The 21,147-nt window shown below is 35.6% G+C and overlaps 1 protein-coding gene across 2 annotated transcripts in view; it reads right to left on the reverse strand.

The window, feature by feature from the left end:
- Nucleotides 1–6,732: 6,732 nt before the first annotated feature.
- TRIM58 (tripartite motif containing 58) overlaps nucleotides 6,733–21,147 on the reverse strand; it is a 65,734-nt gene continuing 51,319 nt past the window's right edge. For both annotated transcript variants that reach the window (XM_044001437.1, XM_044001436.1), the window contains one exon: nucleotides 6,733–7,691. In XM_044001437.1, the coding sequence (XP_043857372.1) occupies nucleotides 6,733–7,691 (959 nt within the window). The remainder of the gene's footprint in view (nucleotides 7,692–21,147) is intronic.

Genomic DNA, 21,147 nt, shown 5'->3' on the forward strand with positions numbered 1-21,147 from the left:
ATTCAGTTTCCTCCTGATGACATCTTACCACTCCAAGAAGACAAGAGAACTCAGAGACTTTATATGAATAGTTTTGTTTTGTTGATTTTCTTTTCTCCTTCTGTTACTATATACTTGCAGAGGCCCTCCCTCTGCAAGACCAATGTCAAAGCATTGCGTCTATGAGGGACTGCCCCTCTGGACAAAACTTTTCTCTCTCCCTTTTCTATATTGTTATTTACATATTGTTAGTTAGCATAGGATATTATTTTCGGTTGTTTCATTGAACAAACTCATTCATTTTTCAAATGAAACAAAAAAATGATGACACCTACTGGAGACTTACTATAGGAAAGCTCCACCATGAGGAGAATGCTTCAGAGGGCAAGGCCATGCGGCTTTTCCTTGGTGTCAAGAAGTAACATTTGTGCATGGGTACTGTCTATCAAGGCTACTAGCCAATCAACTTGAGGAGCCTCCCATTTTCTGGGAGGGGACAGGAAGGAGGAAGGAAGAAGGAGGGCCTGTGCGGAGAGCTCTGTCTCTTTTTGGTTCCTGACTTCATGGTGGTGGTGGTGGCAGCAGAGGACTTCACAGGAAAATTAAGGAAAGACAGGATTGCCATGCTGTTGGAATTCTGTTCTCAATCTTTCTCTTTCTGTCTTTCAATAAACCCTTAAAAACCTAAACTCATTTTATCAGTGATTTTAGTCAGTTTCCCCCAAAACTGGGGGAACAGATTAGAACCCACATTTAGAATCTTAAATTACACAATATGAATTAATATTTCTATAGCTTTCATTTTTTGCCTATTAAAGATATCTTTTGCATCCACTTCCTATCACAATACCTGCTTTTTTAACCATTACAACTTGTTTACTTTTTCCCCTGTTTTTATGAATTCTAATGCTAATTTTCATTCCAAAGTGTAGAAGGAATATATTTTTAATCATCCTTTGGTTTCACAAAATAGTAAAATAAATGTTTCTGAAAAAGGATAATATTAATTAAAACAGTATGTGATGTAGGAAATTTTCATTCAGTTATAAGAATGAGACACATAGAATTCCAAATAAATAGAAAGGCAAGGAGAAAACTATTTTCCTACCCAAACCTACTTAAAGTTCAACACATTTCCATTTGAAATGCAGAGAGAAGAGAAATTGATCAAACTGATGAATGAGTCCACTCAACACATTTTCTTCATTTGGATCCAAGTGTTTCAGAAATGATATTTGATGGTGTTCTGTCAATACATTTTCTTCCTAGTAATGATCATGTATATTTCTATGTATTTTCTATGCAATTTTATGTTTTCCACATTTCAAATATATTAAAGTTACTGTTTGCTCTTCAATTTCATGCAAAAAAATGGGTTTATTTTAGGATTTTATTTCCTCTTCTGCTAATCTGGACAATTTATATTTTTGTAAGTAGTCATCCATTTCATCTAAATTATCAAATTTATAGTTGAGCAAAATAGCTCCTAATTATCGCTTTAATTTCCTCTTCATTTGTGGTGAATTTGCCATTTTCATTATTAGTACTGGTTTTCTTCTTTCTTTTTAAAATCAAGTTAACCAAAGGTTTATCTATTTTATTGCTTTTTTCATAGAATCAGCTTTTAGTTTTATTTATTAATTCCCTAGTTTTCTTCCTTTCATTTTTATTAATCTCTCCTTTGATTTTTAGAATTTAATTTAACTGGGGATTTTTAATTTACTCTTTTCCTAGCTTTTTTAGTTGTATGCCCAATTCACTGATCTCCCCTTTCTCTATTTTATTCATGTAGGCATTTAGACCCAAGGAAATAACCTTTTAAGATCTTCAATATTGTTATCTAGTATGTTAGCCACCCTTCTATCTTTGTTATCTGCAAATCTTATAATTTCATCTATGACTTTATTGAAATCCTTCATAAAATATATTTGTAATGTTTTATTGATTCCCAATAGTTTTCATTATCCTACTTCAATATAACCCTTCTTTATAATAGACTTACAGTGAAGCAAAAGACTCATTACATTACATTTATTATATACATTTATTGATTCAATTTGGGACTAAGAAAAAGAAAATTGTTAGGTCTAGGGTATTTTTAAAAAGAAAGAAAGAAAACAAAGTCATTGAAACAGGTTTTAAATGCACAGAAGAGAACAGAAAGTAGAACAGCTTTGAAAGTTACATGTTGAATTTATTATATCTTTTCTTTTTCTTTTTGTAGGACAATGAGGGTTAAGTGACTTTCCCAGGGTCACACAGCTAGTGTCAAGTGCCTAAGGTTGGATTTGAACTCAGGTCCTCCTGAATCCAGGGCTGGTGCTTTATCCACTGTGCCACCAAAATCCCTTCTTAAAACAGTTTACAACTTATATTTCACAGAAATTCTCCTGCAACAATAAAAAAGAACACGTGGTATTAGAATTATTTAGGAATCTGACTTTCAGAGGGTCTTGGGCAGAATCTGACTTGGGCATAGGAGGGAGAAAGAGGGAGTGAGGAAAAGGGGGGAGAGAGAGAGAGAGAGAGAGAGAGAGAGAGAGAGAGAGAGAGAGAGAGAGAGAGAGAGAGAAGGACATGACAAACATAGAGACAGAAATAATGTATGATGTGTACCTTATCCAACAATGGTGGAGACAACAGAGATATGAAAGAAAAGTCACTGAGATGTTTCCTTTCCCAAGTCTCAAAGAAAGAAATGAAAGCCAAGGGAATAAACGTGAAATATAATACTTGTGCTTTTCAGCTATTAAGCTATTCATTTGTATGTTTGGAGCATTAATATAAATATATATTTTGTAAGGAATATAAGGAACAAATCTCAATCCTAATTCCTTTCCCCTTGATCTACTTTTTTTTTTTTTGGCAGGGCAATGAGTGTTAACTAACTTGCCCAGGCTCACACAGCTGGTAAGTGTCAAGTGTCTGAGGCCAGATTTGAACTCAGGTACTCCTGAATCCAAAGCCAGTGCTTTATTCACTGGGCCAAGCTGCCCTTCTTTGCTCTCCTTTTTTTTTTTTTTTTTTTTCCCCGGCAGGGCAATGGGGGTTAAGCGAGTGACTTGCCCAGAGTCACACAGCTAGTAAGTGTCAAGTGTCTGAGGCTGGATTTGAACTCAGGTACTCCTGAATCCAGGGCCAGTGCTTTATCCACTGCACATTCTAGCTGCCCGCCTTGCTCTACTTTTACTGGGCGTGATGGACAATTATTTTCTGAGCTCTTTCATTTGTAAGTTTTACTCAGCTAGTTTAACTTCTCATAAATATCTGCACTATATCCAGATAGATGCATTTCCTTTTATGCCTCTGATCACAGTCTGAATGTGTAGGGCCCTAGGTATTTTAGACACACAGAATGTTGATTGAGAAGTTTTGTTTTTGTTTTTCCTTTCTGGTTATAGTTTAGGACTCCCAATCTCTTCAGTTTTTTGAAAATTTATCTAATTGGGGATATTTATTATGAGATCTTGATCTGTTTTTTCCCTTTTAAAAGTTCCTCAAAGCAGAAATTTCATTTATTTCCAAAGTTTCATAAAACTGAATTTCATTCTAGATCCCTGTTTATGGCTTCCAGGTTACATTAAGGGATGAGAACTAGTCAAGATTTCAGTTTCACTTCTACTCTGACCTCCTAAATCCAGTGGCCTCTAGTGTGGGCCACACTTTTGGAAAATATCTGTCTTCCTGGAAAATTAGGCAACTTCCCTCTTTCTGTTTAGATGGTAAATAAAAGGCACACTTCTCTTTATTTAGTCTCTAATAAATAAGGCAAATGTCCTCTCCCAATTTGTTAAACAAAATGATACTACCTCCATTGAAACTTACTAGTTCTGACTTTGGCAGGAATTGAGTATATCTTCTATCTTTATATGGTTCCCATTAAAGGGATCAAATAAGATTAGGAATGCCAGTCCAAAGTTATCATAATATAAATTCTTAATTTTTTATAATATGCAAAAAGCCATGGTGTGGTATACTTGTACATGTGAATGTTTCTTCTGATGGAATATGACCATAATGATTTTGTACATGCCTAGATTACCAAAAATAGAGACACCACTGTGAGAGATAGCAGGGACTTACTTCTGGGTAAAGACAATCTATGTTATCATGTCAATAGGAACAGCTGGGCATGATCAGCTCAAACTTATGTAACTGTTACTTAAGCATCCAGAAGGCAAAGACTATCTTATTTTTATCTTTATATCTACACACAGCATAAGTGTCTGGCACATAGTAGATACTTAATAAAGGGTTTTAATTGATTAGTGTTTTATATTGATTGTAACATTGGAAGACAGCTATTATTCCCCTTCTAAGTGATAGGATCACAGATCTAGAACTGGAAAAAACTTCATATTTCATCTAGTTCAGCCTCTTCATTTTACAAGATGTGAGTTAAATGAGTTTCCCAAGGTCAAAGTCCTAGTCTTCTTTTTGTAGGATTAAAATCCCCATTTCATTTACATATACCTCATATGAAATAAACTCAAGGAACTGGCCCACCCTGACTTCTTCTGGGCACCCTTCCACCTATTAATGCCCTTCCCTAAATGTGGAAACTAGAGCTGAACACAATACTTCAAATCAGAGTTCCTAAGGATGATGACTTCTTTTTTCCCCTGCGTATTATGAGTCTCTTAATGTAGCTATATGATACTGTTGATTTGTAGTGAGTATGTAGTACACTAAAATCCATCTTGGACCTGTAAAGTTAATTTTTTTAAACAATTGTGAATCTTTACATTTTCTTTATGAGTGATCTCTTGTATACCACATTGGGAAACTCCTTACATATTGAACCAACATGATTACTTTTGGGGTTTAGATAATTAGTTTTTAATACACCTAATCACACTATCACCTATCCCATATGGCTTTATCTTTTTTATTAAGATAACATAAATGACCATGTGAAATTATTTTCTAATACTACTTAAGACAGGGGGTATTTGTTTCACATTAGAATTAAGGAATTTGCTGGAATAGCTACTTGGGAATCCTATTACTTAGTTAAGTCACCAAATCCTGTTCCAAGTACTGACCTAAAAGCTCTAGTGACTACATAGTTGTAAGTAAACATGACATAGCTTCTCTAGGATTCTTGGAGTCCCTTTAATATGTCCTCAGGTTCTTATCTAGTAGTTTGCATATTAATTTCATTATAATTTATAACTACCTTGATGCCTCCCATTCCCACATGATCTAAATCTTTTCCCTAACTTCATATCAATAACTCACATTGATTATAGATGCTGAAGACAGTAAAAAATAAAAGGTATGGCATGAACAAGGTCCAGTCACCTATGTCAGTCTGAATTTCTCAAAATTTACCCTTTTCTTTTTGCTCTCTGCCTCTTGCTGTCATCACTAAGACAAGCACTTGATAAAAGTCCTTTGCCAAAAACTGTTTGGTCTCATAATCTCTTGGGAAAAGAGAAGGAAAGAACAGCCTTTTATCATCATTTCATGTGGCCAGGACACTCCTTACCCTTCATGGGTTATTCCTAGAACTTTTATGTAAAGTATACACAAAGACCTATATACACACATACATGCATACAAATGCATGTAAATATAACATGCATATATGTATATGCACACATAAACTTTATATATAAATATAATACATAAATCAATATACATATTTATATAAGTTTACATATAAATATTATATATAATTAATATATACACACAACCTCTGCATAAATATATGTAAAACTTTATAAATAAATATTAGTATTTAAATATTACTTATTAATATGATAAATAAAACTAGAGATAGATGGTCTTTATTGGTTCTTATTGATCTCTAGAATCTTTGGTCATTAGTTTTCTCCCACTGCTGCTCTCCTTGTAACTTTTAAAAATGGTAGCACCATAGTGTAACATTGGAACAACTTCAGATATTTTGTTTACATTAGTTTCTTGTGAAACTAATTTGTCATTATTTCTGGAGGCTAGGAGATCCATAAAACTGAAGTGGGAAACCAAAGAATTTTCAAATACAAGTTACACTAAAATCTAGGCAAACTAAGTCTACAGAATTAGTCTGGCCTATACCAGTTTAATAATTCTCCTAGAAGAGAAATACTTATTCTGGTATGATATAATTTTGATGTAGCCATGATTCTTTTTGATCACATCTTCCTTTTCATATGTTCCTTCTCTGTCCTTTTAATTCCTAGAATTTTGCCAAGAAATGAAGTAAAGGTTAGTGGCCTCTGGTTTGTAGGCTCCACTTTCTTCTCTTAAAAATATAACAAAACTCAGGACATTTTCCTTTCTCCAATCTAACTATGTCTTAGAGTTTGAAAAAACACAATAGAAAGGAGGGAAGAAAGTAGAAAATCTTCCTACAGAGAAGGAAGCCAGATGCTCTGAGAAGAAAGTGGCTGCTTGTCCTTCAAGGAATAACATACAAAGGTACCCATCTAGTAATGGTCAAAAGAATAAGGGTTGAGCTTTGGTCTCTGATGACTGTAGGAAGTGAAGGTACTGAGTAAAAGATGTGACAAAAAGAATTATAAAAGAATCATCTAGCAGCTACATTCAGGTGATTCCTGTGCATATATATGATAGACCTAGACATGATCTCAAAAGCATTGCTAAAGTGTGAAGATCTAATCAAGAAATTGGAAATTTTAGGGGCATAAATTATATTTTAATAACTGATTCCTGTCTTTTCAGAGTTGGGACTTTGTGAAGGGCTATGGTAGAGGCTGTTGGTAGCATCAGGGAGTTTATTTGCAATCATTTCTTCCTTGTCCCTTTGTTCTCTCTCAGAAGCCTCCTCAATGCCCCCTTCACTTCCTTGTTTCTCAGTGTATAGATGAGTGGATTGAGGAGTGGTGTCACTATATTGTAGAAGAGGGTCAGGAACTTGCCCTGGTCCTGAGAGGCACTGTTCCCTGGTTGCATGTACATATAAATAATGTTGCCATAAAAGAGGGACACTACAATGAGATGGGAGCTGCAAGTGTTGATGGCCTTCCATCGACCTACTGCTGACCTGATCTGTAACACTGCCTGCGTGATATAGCCATAGGAGACCAGAATAAGGACTAAGGGTGTCAGTACAATGATCACTGCCAGCACAAATACAGTGCCCTCGATAACAACAGTGTTTATACAAGCCAACCGAATCAGTGCTGGCATTTCACATAAAAAGTGGTCCACCTTGCGGTGTCCACAACGGGGAAGTTTCAGAGTTATAGGGGACATAGTCAAGGAGTTGGCCACACCACCAAACCAGGCAATAGACACTAGTCCCAAGCAGAGTTTTGGATGCATAATCACCATGTAATGAAGGGGCTTACAGACAGCAACAAAACGGTCATATGCCATGACAGCCAGGAGAAGACATTCTACACCACCCAGAGCTAAGAACAAGAAAAGCTGAATAGCACAGCCTGTGTAGCTAATGGTTTTATCAGGTCCACTCAGGTTATAGAGCAGTTGTGGGATGGAGCTGGTGGTGAAGCAGAGATCTAGGAAAGAGAGGTGGGTAAGAAAGAAATACATTGGTGTATGAAGGCGAGAGTCTATTTGAGACAGTAGGATGATGGTTGTGTTACCCACTACTGTCAGGAGATAGGCAATCAAGATGATCACAAAAAGGACTGCCTCAAGCTGGGGTCTGTTGGAGAATCCTAGAAGGAGAAAACTATCTTGGATACTCTCATTGGTACCATCCATAATTCCTACTATACCTGGAGAGAAAAGGGAACAGAAATAATTATTGGATTATCACAGTCCTTTGTACTTTATATCCCAGTGCTATAAATCCCAATTACTTGAAATCTTTGTCACATTCCCCAAGAAAAATGGAACAAATTGTAAAAGCTTGATTTTTATATCATGATTCCTGCTATCAATATGAAATTGATAATAGTATATTTCTTTGTTTCTGCAGGTTTTGTTTTGTTTTGTTTTGTTTTGTTTGCAGGGCAGTGAGGGTTAAGTGACTTGCCCACAGCCCCACAGCTAGTGTCAAGTGTCTGAAGCTGGCTTTGAACTCAGGTCCTCCTGAATCCAGGGCAGGTGCTTTATCCACTGTGCCACCTAGCTGCCCTCATAGTATATTTCTTAAGCATTCAATATGTGCAAAGTGATTTTCTTATGTACTACTAGTTTCTGTGATATCACATTCTCCTGGAGTTACTCCTCTTAATCTCTCTGACTACTCTTTCCTTTGTTGATTCCTCTTGCTTCTAAAGTTGTGATGGAGTGAATCTAGGTTGGCAAATTTAATAAAATTTCCTGAATAAAACTTATTGTTGATGCTGATTTTGATTCTATTGATTAAAATTTATCTGTAGTTTTGTGTTTCCTAGCAAATAAAGTATTAATTAATTAATTAACCTAGCAATTTAGATGACAAGCAAATTTGTATCCATTCTACCTTTCTAGTCTTATCTCTCACTCTTTGGCCTCACAAATTCAATACTCCAGTCAAATTAGTCTACTTCATCAGGTCCTAAACATTTTGTTTTTATTGCTCATGACATTTTGCTTAGAATATCCTGCCACCATTACCCTTATATCCCATCTCCATAATTCTGAAATACGTCAATCTAACCATAACCTCCTATCCTTCCAATTTGACCAATTTCCACCTTCCTATGCTTCAGATCTCCTAAATCTCAGATCACTCAGATCCTCTCTCTACTCCAACCTTCAGTCTCTCCATTAAGCCCTCTTTTCCCCAGCCATCACTACTTCTCTTGTCTTCAATCACCTTCTTTCGTTATCTTGACATTATAACTAACCAGTTAAACTTTATAACATGGTTGCATGTACATATAAATAATGTTGCCATAAAAGAGGGACACTACAATGAGATGGGAGCTGCAAGTGTTGATGGCCTTCCATCGACCTACTGCTGACCTGATCTGTAACACTGCCTGCGTGATATAGCCATAGGAGACCAGAATAAGGACTAAGGGTGTCAATACAATGATCGCTGCCAGCACAAATATCCTTCCACCCCTTGACATTTTGTCCCATTGTTGTTCAGTCATTTCAATTGTGTTCAACTCTTTGTGACTCCATTTGGAGTTCTCTTGGCAAAGGTACTATAATGGTTTGCCATTTCCTTCTCTGGGTCACTTTACAGATAAGGAGCCCAAGGCAAACAGAGGAAAGTAACTTGTTCAGGATTACAGAGCCAGTACGTATGTGAGGCTGGATTTGAATTTATATCTTCCTGACTCCAGGAACCCCCCCTCCCCCCTATCCATTGTGCCAACCAGTTGCCTAACTAACTAGCTCCATAACCACTGATGTATTTTAAACCTCAATTCTGGACTGCTTCCAAATGCCTTCATAGCTGCTTCTCATAATGGATACTACTTGAGGAATTCACATAGTTGTATTCACCAGGTCCAGTACAGGAATGTAGGTTATTTTTCTCATCTTGGATTTCACAACTCCATGACACTCCATTTACCTCCCTCTTATTGACTCTATCACATTCCAAAGAGTTCTTTTTTTACAATATTTTTTCTCTCCTCAAGCTACCTACACAATCTCTTATCCCTTCACTATTGGCAAAGATACCTGAATCATGACTTCAACATCAACTTTAATATCAAAACTGCTGTTTTGTTTATGTACCATTCTGAATTTCCTTCTGTTATTTTCTGTGTATTTTTAGTTTTAAAAATTTCTCCTTTCTTTTTTGGGTATTACTATCACTACTCACACACTCCAAATAAAAACCTTGCAATGTATCAAGGAAATATGTTTAAACCAAACAAATTTACCTGCTGGGCATGTCTGAAAATGTCAAGAGGTGATGTACTTGATTCATTCATAGTCTAAAATAATGCTTAGTAATTATACTAATCTGAATTTTTAGGTTTTTCAAAGTTTTTTTCTCTAGATTATTTTAGTAATTATCCAAATTGAAGTTCTGGTTATGTTCATCTGCATAATTTCATATAAACATTTCCAGGTTTCTATGAACTCATCTCTTTAATAATTTCTTGTAGAGTAATAACATTCATTTAGATTTGTTCAACTCCTCATTTGATGGGCATACACTTTATTTCAAATTCTTTACTACAACAAAAGTACAACTCTCAATGTTTTTGTACATATAAGTTCAAAAAGTACCTTTCCCTCCATTTTTGACATCTTTGCATTATAGTGATAATGGCTAAAGGGCATACAGTTTTATTTGACTTCTTGGATACAATTCAAAGTTGCTTTAAAAAATGAATTGACCAATTTCCACCTCTGCCAACACTGCATTACTGTGGCTGCCTTCCCTTGCTATAATTCTATATCTCCTCTTGTTATCTTTGACAATCTGATGTCTATAACCTCATTGTTGTTTTAATTGGCATTTCTTTTATTTTTATTGATTTGGATTATTTTTCCAGTGGTTGTTGATAATGGAATTTTCTCTTTTGATAAATGTCTATTTAAATCTTCTGGATATTTTAGCAATTGAAGAATAGTGTTTGTTCTTATATATTTGTACAAATTACCTACATACTAATATCAAAGAAATTTGCCACTAAAGTTGTCCCCACACACCCCACTCCCAGATAGCTGTTTAAACTCTACTTCTAGCTACACTGATATTGTTTGTTCAAAAATGATTCAATTTAACGTCATTAAAATTGTTCATTTTCTTTCCTATTCTCCATAGTTGTGAAATTCACATCCTTTCTTTTGCCTCTAATTTGTTAAGGTTACAAAACTATTTGGAGCTTATTGGGTGATATTATTTGAAATGGAGAAGTGAAGTTGAAATAGTGGAGAAGTCGGTACAGTCAGCTACACTAAACAGTCCCCTAAACAGATTTAGAAAATCCTTATGGGGAAATCTAAAAAAATCCAGTGAGTTATTTGTCCATTCCAACTTGGAACAAGGAGGAAAGACAAAGATGTCTGGGGATACAGGGGCCAAGATCTGTCCAGGATCATATGGTCTCAAGAGGATATGCACTCAAGCAAGAGAAAGTCCTAGACCTATGGAATAACCTTTTGTTTGTGCATTTCCCAGTCTGAAGACTGTAGAAGAATAACCAGTGAAGGAATCACAGACCAAAGAAGGACCTGCAGGTTTGTCACTTAGAACAAGCAAAGCTTCTCAGCTGGTTCAGAGTGAAGTCTACTTTTGTTTAGACTCAAACCCAGGCAAGGATCATGTAGAGCTCATGCCAGAGGGGAAACAATCAGACTTTGCCCAGAATCACTTTGACCCTCTAACTCTTCTTCCCATCCTCCCTATCCCAATTACCTCTAGGGGAATATAATCTTTTGAAGACAAAAACTGAATGACAAAATCATTGAATCTTAGTTTTCAAAAAGAACTCAGTGGTTGTACTAATATCCAACCCTTAAGGAAGAGGAATGCCTAAGTATAATACACTAGATAAAGAATAATCCAGCCTTTATTGGAAGATATACAGGGAGAGAGAACCAACCACCTCTAGAGTGCAGCTCATTCAACTTTTAGCATGATGTTTTTTAGGACATTTATCCTGTGGTCACACCTAAATAGTGAGAAAAAAGGTAATTTAAAACAATTCTTAGGTTGCTTCTAAAGCCATAAAAATTATAAGGATAAAAAAGATATCAAAGCATTTTGGAGGCACTTTAAGGAGACAGATACACAAAAATTGAGATCTTTGGTTGAATGCTATTCTATTAATATGATTATAATTATAATTTATTATTATTCTATTCCCAATTGAACTTTTATTACCTCTTTCCCTTCCTGCATTTCCATCTTTGTATTACTCTTTGGTGATACCAAGTAGAAGTCTCACAAGTTCTCAGAAGAGTACTCCCCACTTTCTACAGGGTGAAGCATATACTGAAAAATTTGTTTTGTTCATATTGAGTTTCTCTTAAGAAGGCAGTTACAGTGAGAAGAAATTTTGAAGATTTCTTTGCAAAGATCATAAAGCTTAGTAGTCAGTGATGAATTTCATTCTCCATTATTGTATAAGATGCTGAAATTCAGGGGAAAGGGTCACAAGATTCAGATGTGGTAAGAGTACAATCTCATTGTTCCAAAGAATTTAGAACTAAGAATCCAAATTTTCCTCCCAAAGTATACTCCCAGAGTCTAAATTATCATGTCATTACCATTCTTCACGTGGCCAGCCTACAAAACAGGAAGACTTCCATTGAAAATTTTCCTCTGTAACTTGTTGGTTTGATGACTCTAGTTAAGTTACTTAACCTCTCAGTCCTTCTAGGCAACTTTCTAAGACTATAAGTTGCAAAGGAGGTGCTAACCTGCATTGACAGGGGGAAATTCCTTAACCAAGAGTTTCCTATACCAAAGAAATCACAGTTTCAGTGTGATCTTTATTCATATAGTTTGTTTTTGATGTCAATACATGTGTATTCCTTCATTTTCACAGAATCTGAAAGTTAAAAGAAACCTCAGATGCCATCTAGTCCAACATGGCCGAGAATTCTTCTATTTCTCTTGCTAAGAATTTTATTTCTGTTTCTGGAAATATTCTAGAATATATTATTAAAGAGAAAGTTAATAATGGACATGTAAAAATAAGTTGTGATCATAAAGACTTTACATGAGAAAGGGAGAAAAGAGGGAAATGCACCTTGATATATTTCCTACTATGTGCCAGGACTGTGGTAAGTGCTTCACATGGCTTCAAGAATACTTGATAACCATATATATTTAGAGCTGGAAAGGACTTCAGAAGTCACCAACACAAAAGCCCTTATTTTTTAAAATGAAACTAAAACAAAGATAGATTGAAGTGACATGCTTACACAGCTTGTAAATGTCTGGGGCTGGATTTGAATGCAGGTTTTCCTGACTCCAAGACCAGTATCCTATCTAGTACTTCATATCAGAGTAACCTTATTTACTTTTTTACTACCTTACAAGACATGAGTAGTACTGCTCTATTTAGTTTGATATAGCTAGATATAGGGGGCAGCTAGGTGGCACAGTGGATAAAGCACCGGCCCTGGGTTCAGGAAGGCCTGAGTTCAAATCTGGCCCCAGACACTTGACACTTACTAGCTGTGTGACCCTGGGCAAGTCACTTAACCCCAATAGCCTCACCAAAAAAAAAAAGAGAGAGAGAGAGATAGCAAGATATAGTTTATATCTATTTTAAAAAATCATTTGACAAAATATCAGTTGCAATTACTTTAGGAAAAGATATAGAGATGTACTCTAAATGGTAATACAATTAAGAGGATTCCATTTGATAGAAGAGAATTTAATTTATTGAATGGCTGAACTCAAAAATGGTCATCATTGTTTCAATATCAATTTGAAAATCTCCTTTGGAGTGCCTGAAGGATTTGGGTTGTTCTTGTGCCATTTAATGTTTCTCAGTAACTTGGAGAAAGATATACATATTCTATTTACCAACTTTTCAGATGCCACAAATCTAGGAGAATGAGTTTTAGCTAGCCAGATAGTAATCAAGATCTTAATTAGCTAGAACACAGAATTAAGTCAAACAAATATAAATTTAATATCAATAAATGTATTTAGGGCAAGGACTGTAAATTTATTTTTATCTCCTTTATTTACCACAGTTTCAATGCACAGTAACCATTTAAATGTTTGTTCACTGGAGGAAGTTGGTTAAAAAACCCCTCAATTATGTAACTTCATATTAATCCTATTAAATACCGTCATATTTTAGTTACACTTATAATTTTAACCTATCAAAATATTCTTGAATTCCGACTGTCACCTATGTTATTTTCCTCAGTCTCACATTATAGGATATATGACATTTATATGTATATTCCTTTAACTCAAACTATTAAATTAAAATAGTGATAAAAATATTAAAAGGTAAAGGGACAAGGACTAATTAGAGACTTTCCCTCAAGTTGTCTTTGATCAATTAGTGGATACTTTTTGGGTCAATCAGGTATAAGTTCACATAACAGTTCTATCATCTAGTCCAAATATCCCAAGCAAAGGATGATATCTAATTTAATTCAACAAGAACTTATTAGAGGCCTACATTCTGCTTAGCATCAAGGATAAAATGTCAAAAAACAAAACATTTCCTGCCTTTAAGGAGTTTACCTTCAACTGTCATGAGGGTGGATTTTGGTATGGAGAATAGAATGAAAAGCAAGTTATTACAAAATACATACCAAGTAAATTCAGAATTATTTAAAATGGAGGTAGGAAGAAAAATAGCGGTTGGGTAAATTTGAATTTGGTAATACTTCAGGAGAACCATGAAGGAAGCTAGGGAGGTACAAAAGCAGGATATGAGGAGGGAGAACATTCTAGGCATGTGGTTCAGCCTTTGCAAAGTCAGGAAAGTGTGATGGAATATATTTACGGGGAAAAGGAAGAAGGCAACTTTGGAGAGAGTATAAAGTGAATGAAGGTGTATAATGAATATCTTATAAAGATGAGTTGAAAGGCTTTAATTTCCAAGCTAAGGAATTTATACTGGATCTTAGAAGAAATAGACAGCTGCTGAAGTTTCTTGAGAAGGGAGTGAACATAATTCTGTGCTTAAGAAGATCAATTTAGCAACTGTGTGTGGAAGAAGACACTCCATTAAGAAAGATATCCAAAGTTGTGAGAGTAGAATGCACAATACTTTTCAACTGATTGGATGTGAAGGATGGGAATGAAGAGTGAAAGAGTCCCAGGTTGTGAACCTAGGTAATGAAAGGAGAGAAGAGGAGTCAGAGTGTTGGGGGAGAAAGGCAAATTCTGTATTTAACAGAATTATGGGAATTAGAGACAGATGGATTTAAGGAAGAGTTCTATTTTGAACACATAGAGTTTGAGATACCTAAGGGAAACTCCAGCAAGGGAATTGTGATTAGATTAGATTAGATTAGATTAGATTAGATTAGATTAGATTAGATTAGATTAGATTAGAATTAAATTTTAGATTAGGCATTAGTGCTGAGAAGTAACTTCCTTAATTGCTGTTTCTGTGCCTTTAGTCATGGCATCTTTCCAAGCTTCATTTTTCTTCCTGGATCTCCTTAGCCAATCTTTCCTCACAGCTTTTCTTAAGATTCACATTTTAAAAACTAAATTCATCTGGGAAGTTAAGGAAGTCTTCCTTGACCTACCCCACCCAAGTTTGGCCATCCTTCCAGCATTTATAGAACGTGCCTGCTCTCTACTTACTAACAACATTGTGAAACAGGTGGTATTAGCATTATTATCCCCACTTTAAGATGAAGAAATTAAGAATCAGAGAAGTTGTCATTTTTTAGTGTTGAAAGTACATAGTAAGCAGTGACCTAGATCTTTAACTCATATTTTCTGATTGTAAATCCAATGCTTCAGGCATTACATCACATTTCCTATAGATCTTCCTTTTCCTTGAGTACATACTACAATTAAACTCTGAGAATGTAGCTGTATACTTAGGAAACATTTAATTAGTGCTTGTTAACTAATAACCTAATAAATTGATCATTCACACCTATATGGAGTTTTAGATGACATTCTTGATTCCACATTTTAAATGGGACTTTGGTAAATTGCAGATTAGGATGTTGAAGGATTTTAAAACCATGTTCCTTCAACCATGGTTAAAAGAATTAGATTAGTTTAACATGGAGAAGTCAAAACTTAAAACACTATCATGTTTTTAAGACAAACACAAAAGACAAAGGTTTTTGTCATAAGACAAAAGTGGGTATGAAGGGGAAAGGGGACACCAATAGTCAGAAGTTAGAGGAAGACAGATTTTTTTAGGTCAGCCTAAGGAAAAGCTTCTGAAAAATCAGAGCTGTCAAAAAAGGTATGATTAAGCACAGGATGTATAATTCACTTGTTGAAGATATAAGATATTGAAATATAACATGCTACAATATAATATAAAATGCTACAATTTTTTTTAGTTAACAAAAATTTTTCTCATACCTATATTCTCATAGAAATGTAAGGAAGTATGGAACAGTTGATGGGTTGGACTACTTACCATTTCTGGAGGCAACAAAATGCCTCCAGACTTAGTAGTCAGGTGGTCAGTTGGGCTAAGGGGACTTCAGAAAGACTTCAATCATGCCAGTCTTCAACTGTGAGCAAAGAACTCCCTAACTTCTCTGTCTAAAGAGTAGTTCCCATTTGGTGCTGGTGGGTCAGTTATTAATGTGGGTTAGGGATGGGGATGCCTTTCTCTCAGAAAGCATGGAAGAGGTTGTGGGGTAAAAGGTAATGGAGGATATCTCATCCTTTGTATGACTCCTATACAAAGGACCACCATTGCTATGTAAAGGCTTTACTTATGGAGGTGATATAGAATGGACTAGGATCTCCTGAGCATAAGTCTGAAGGGAGGTTAATTAAGGACAAGGAAGCCTCTGGGACCTAAGAACCTTTGTATGTCATTAGTGTGGAAGTGGAGATGTCCTACGTGTGAGGATCCAAAGAGCAATCATTTCAGAACTTTCTGCTTTTAAAAGCATTGTAAAGTACAATATGAATCACATACTGGGAATTAGGATATCTGACATTTTTTTTCCTTGCCATAGTGTAACAATTTCATTACTTCAAAATCTTCTAGTCCCTAGGGATTGAATAATCACTTAATCCTGGTTCTCTAGCAGGACAAAAGCAGAATCATCTAGCTGAGGTCATCAATACCACCTTCTAGAGGGTAATGGTGTTTTTTATATGGGTCAAGTACAAAAACAAAAGTGGTAAAAAACCATGAGGAAAAGGGGATCAATGCTGTAGTTTTAGAAAGGATTGTCAAAAGATATGAAAAGGCAGTTCAGAAAACATCAAAACTAGGTAGCAATGACAAATTCCAGATGGGATGATGGAAACTAATTACACATGCATAATTACACAAATGAAAGGATTCTTATTTTTATACTGGTTAAAGTAGTAATGTTACTAATATCTTTTACAACTGACATTCTCTGAAGCAATTTATAACTATAGTAGTTGACTGGAGAATTGAAAAGAATATATTATCAAGACTGTAGGAGAAAGAAGTTTGAGGTAACATTTTATGAAATACTAGATTGTTGAATTCAGTTTCTCTTTTGGATTTAAAGGGAAAACAGAACTTTGGCTTACACCCCAGTTTGCAATATAGCCTATTGCTCCATTTTGGCAAAGACACTGAATTCCTATTGGCCCCCTTTTCTCTTCTATATTTACCATAGTGCTATTCCTAAAAATTAGTCTAATCATCTCATTCCTTTGATCAATAAATTCCAGTGGTTCTCTATTATTTCTAGGGTCAAATACTAATTTCTCTTCTTGACCTGTAAAGCATTTTACAACCTGATTCCAATTTGATATTCCAGTTCTTTTTATGAATTATCTGGAATAGCTAAATTAGCTTACTTGTCCCATGCACGATATTCTTTCTTCATTACTGTTGTCCATGCTTGGAATACATTAACTCCTCGTTTCTACCTCTTAGTATCCCTAGTTTCTTTTAAATCTTAACTCAAGTACCATCTTCTAAACAGGAAGCTTTTTGAGCTGCTTGTACTCTGCTCCAAATTACTATAGATGTATTTTGTGTGTCTTTGGCATATTGACTGTTCTAACAGAATGTAAGCTCCTTGAGAGCAAGGATTTGTTTGATTTTTATCTTTACATCTAGAAGACAGTCCCTGGCATAGTGTTTTATGCATTGTGGACATTAAATACTTGTTGGTTCACTGATATCCTATTATCACTTATCTCCAACTTTTTGTTTTTGTTTTTGTTTTTGCGGGGCAATGGGGGTTAAGTGACTTGCCCAGGGTCACACAGCTAGTAAGTGTCAAGTGTCTGAGGCCAGATTTGAACTCAGGTACTCCTGAATCCAGGGCCAGTGCTCTATCCACTGTGCCACCTAGCCGCCCCCTATCTCCAACTTTTAAACACATTTTGTGCCTTTGTTTTTTTATCACCATCATTTCCCAATTATACTGCTAATTGATATTAAAAGAGCATTCTCTCCTTTTTAATGAAGTAAAAGAGATAACAGTGAGCTCCAATCTTTTGATTCCTCAATTCTTTCCCAGGCTATCTGTCATGCACTAGCCATTCTCTCTTCTTTTCCTCATCTTGACCCATTGGTGAATAAATTTGACTACACATTACCTGTGTAAGGTCTAAAATTCTAGCTATACTGTCTAAAATATCTAATGCTTGGTCGCCAATAAATTATAAGCTTTAGCAAGAGTTAGACTTTTAAGCATTTATTAAAGAGAATAAGAATTTGTTAAAGAGAGAGAGAAAGGCCTAGATTCATCTATCTATTAAAGGGAGAGTGCATTTCTAGCTCCCTTCTCCACCAGAGTCCTCAGGAAAAAAAAGAGAGTCAGAGCGCCAGCCTCCCCTTTCTTCCTCCCACAAGCCAATGTCACTTCCTGATGCCTAAGAAAAACCACATGGTCCTGCCCTCAGAGGCCCTCTCCTCATGTTGGAGCTTTCCTACAGTAAGTCTACAGCAGGTGGCATCATTCCAATCGTTACACCTGCCTCTTTTGGATATCTATCCCCCTTATCATTCTGTTGATTGTACCTTGTTAAGCCTCAGCCTTGAATCACTCCCACCATTTGTTATTTTTTGCTTCTACATATGTGTTGCCAAATGAAGACAGAGAACATGACATGACCATACTGACTGGGTTCACTACAAATTTATTTTACACCACTTCAAGTGGGCCTTCACTGCTGCTAGGCAATCCTGTTTTGTCTGACTCATCAACTTACTATCCCATTCTCCACAGTGGCTCCTCCTCGTTTTTTCATCATCATCTTCTTTATTTTTTCTTTTTTTCCTCTTCCTCCTCCTCCTTTTTGTTCAATTGAACAAGTGCTTGCTCTGTGTTAAAGCATTATACTACATTATGGGATTACAAAACAAAAGCAAAAATATACCCCACCTTGGTGAGGTATCATTTTGCTTCTAAAATTTCTCCTTTCCATCTAGATCCTACTCAGGTTGCTTGCACTTTAAAAAAAATGTATTATTTTTTAAATTTAAAAAATTGAATTCCAAATTCTTTCCCTCCCTCTCACTATATTCACTCAGAAGGCAAGCAATAAGATATCAATTATACATGTGAAATCATGCAAAACATATTCCCATATTATCCATTTCATGACCAATAAAAGCAAGAATAATAAGGTGAGAAAACTACAGTTCAATTTTCACTCAGAGTTTATCAGTTCTTTCTCTGGTGGTGAATAGCTTTTTTATCATGAGTCTTTTGATATTTTCTTAGATCATTTAATTGATAAATGTAGCTAAGTTGATCATCATTACAATATTGCTTTTATTTTGTACAGTGATTTCCTGATTCTGCTCACTTCACCACATCAATCCATCTAGGACTACTCACGTTTTTCCCTAAAACTATCCCCCTTGCTATTTCTTATAGCACAATAGTACTTCATCACCATTATATGCCACATCTTGTTTGGCTATTCCCCAATTGATGGAGATCCCCTTGATTTCTAATTCTTTGCCACCAGAAAGAGTTGCTATAAATATTTTGGTATATATACATCATTTTCCTTTTCCTTTGATCTCTTTGGGGCACAGACTGTTGGGTCAAATAGTATGTGCAGTTTTATAGCCATTTAGGCATGGTTCCAAATTGTTCACTAGAATGGTTGGACCAGTTCACAACTCCACCAAGAGTTCATTTGTGTAATTAGTTTCCATCATCCCATCTGGAATTTGTCATTGCTACCTAGTTTTGATGTTTTCTGAACTGCCTTTTCATATCTTTTGACAATTCATCAATTGGCACTTAGTTTTAGAAACTTGACTCCATTCCCTCTATATTTGAGAAAAGTGGCCTTTATCAGAGAAACTTGCTACAATTTTTTTTACTTCATTGTCTGTGGTACCTTTCATCAAAAATGTAGTTTTCTTGATAATCTCTTTTAATTAGGTCTATTTTTGCTTTTACTTTGGCAGAGATCATTATTGCTATCCCTGCCTTTTTCAACTGAAGCTCTATCTCCTTATTTTAACTCTAGGTATATGTGCCCTTCTGTTTCAAGTTTTTCTCTTATAAACAACACCTTGTTGAATTCTGTTTTCAAATATATCCAGTTATCCACTTCCATTTTATGGGTGAGCTCATCCTATTCATGTTCACAGTTATAATTACTGTGTTTTTTCCCTCCATCTCATTTTCTTCTGTTTATCCTTCTCTCTCTCTCTCTCTCTCTCTCTCTCTCTCTCTCTCTTCACATTGTCCCTTCTCTTTTGCTTCTCACCACTGCTTCCCTAAATCTGCCCTCCCATTTTCACTACCCCTTCTATTATCCCCTTTTCCCTCCTATTAAACTATTGGGTAAGATAGATTTCCATACTCATCTGAGTGTGTGTGTGTTTATGTGTGTGTGTGTATATATATATATATATATATATATGTGTGTGTGTGTGTGTGTGTGTGCATGTACCAATTCCAATGAAAGTGAAGTTCAAACATAGCCTGCCACCCCCCCCATATTCTGCTCTTCCTTGTATGCCACTTTAATATGGCACAATTTTCCCCATTCTACCTCTCCCTTTTCCCTTATTCCAGTTCATCCCTCATTCTCAACTCTTCATCTTTTTGAGATCATCCCAACATAATCAACTTACCCCTGTGCCCTCTGTCCATGTAGACTGTTTCTGACTTATCTAATATTGATAACATTCATAGGAATTACATGTATTATCTTCCCATATCAGAATGTAAACAGTTTAACTTTATCGAATCTTTTATGATTGTTTCATGTTTATCTTTTTATGCTTCTCTTGTGTCTTTTGCTCTGGTCAGCTCTGGTCTTTATAACAGGAATGCTTAAAAGTCCTCTATTTCATTAAGTACCCATTTTCCCTTTGAAGGATTGTGATTTTTCTAGGTAGGTTCTTGGCTGTAATCCTAGCCTTCCAGAGTATCATATTCAAAGCCCTTTAATTCTTTCTTGTTGAAGCTGCCACATCTCGTGTGATCCTGACTGTGGCTTCCTGATATTTGAATTATTTCTTTCTGGCTGTTTGCACTATGTTCTCTTTTATTTGGATGGTCTAGAATCTGGCCATAACATTCCTGAGAATTTTCACTTTGGGATCTCTTTCAGGAGGTAATTGGTGGATTCTTTCAATTTCTATATCACTTTATGTATCTAAGATATCAGGGAAGTTTTCCTTGATAATTTCTTGAAATATGATGCCCAGGCTCTTTTTTTGCTCATGT

This window comes from Dromiciops gliroides, chromosome 4 (assembly GCF_019393635.1).
Source record: "Dromiciops gliroides isolate mDroGli1 chromosome 4, mDroGli1.pri, whole genome shotgun sequence".
Classification (NCBI taxonomy): Eukaryota; Metazoa; Chordata; class Mammalia; order Microbiotheria; family Microbiotheriidae; genus Dromiciops; species Dromiciops gliroides.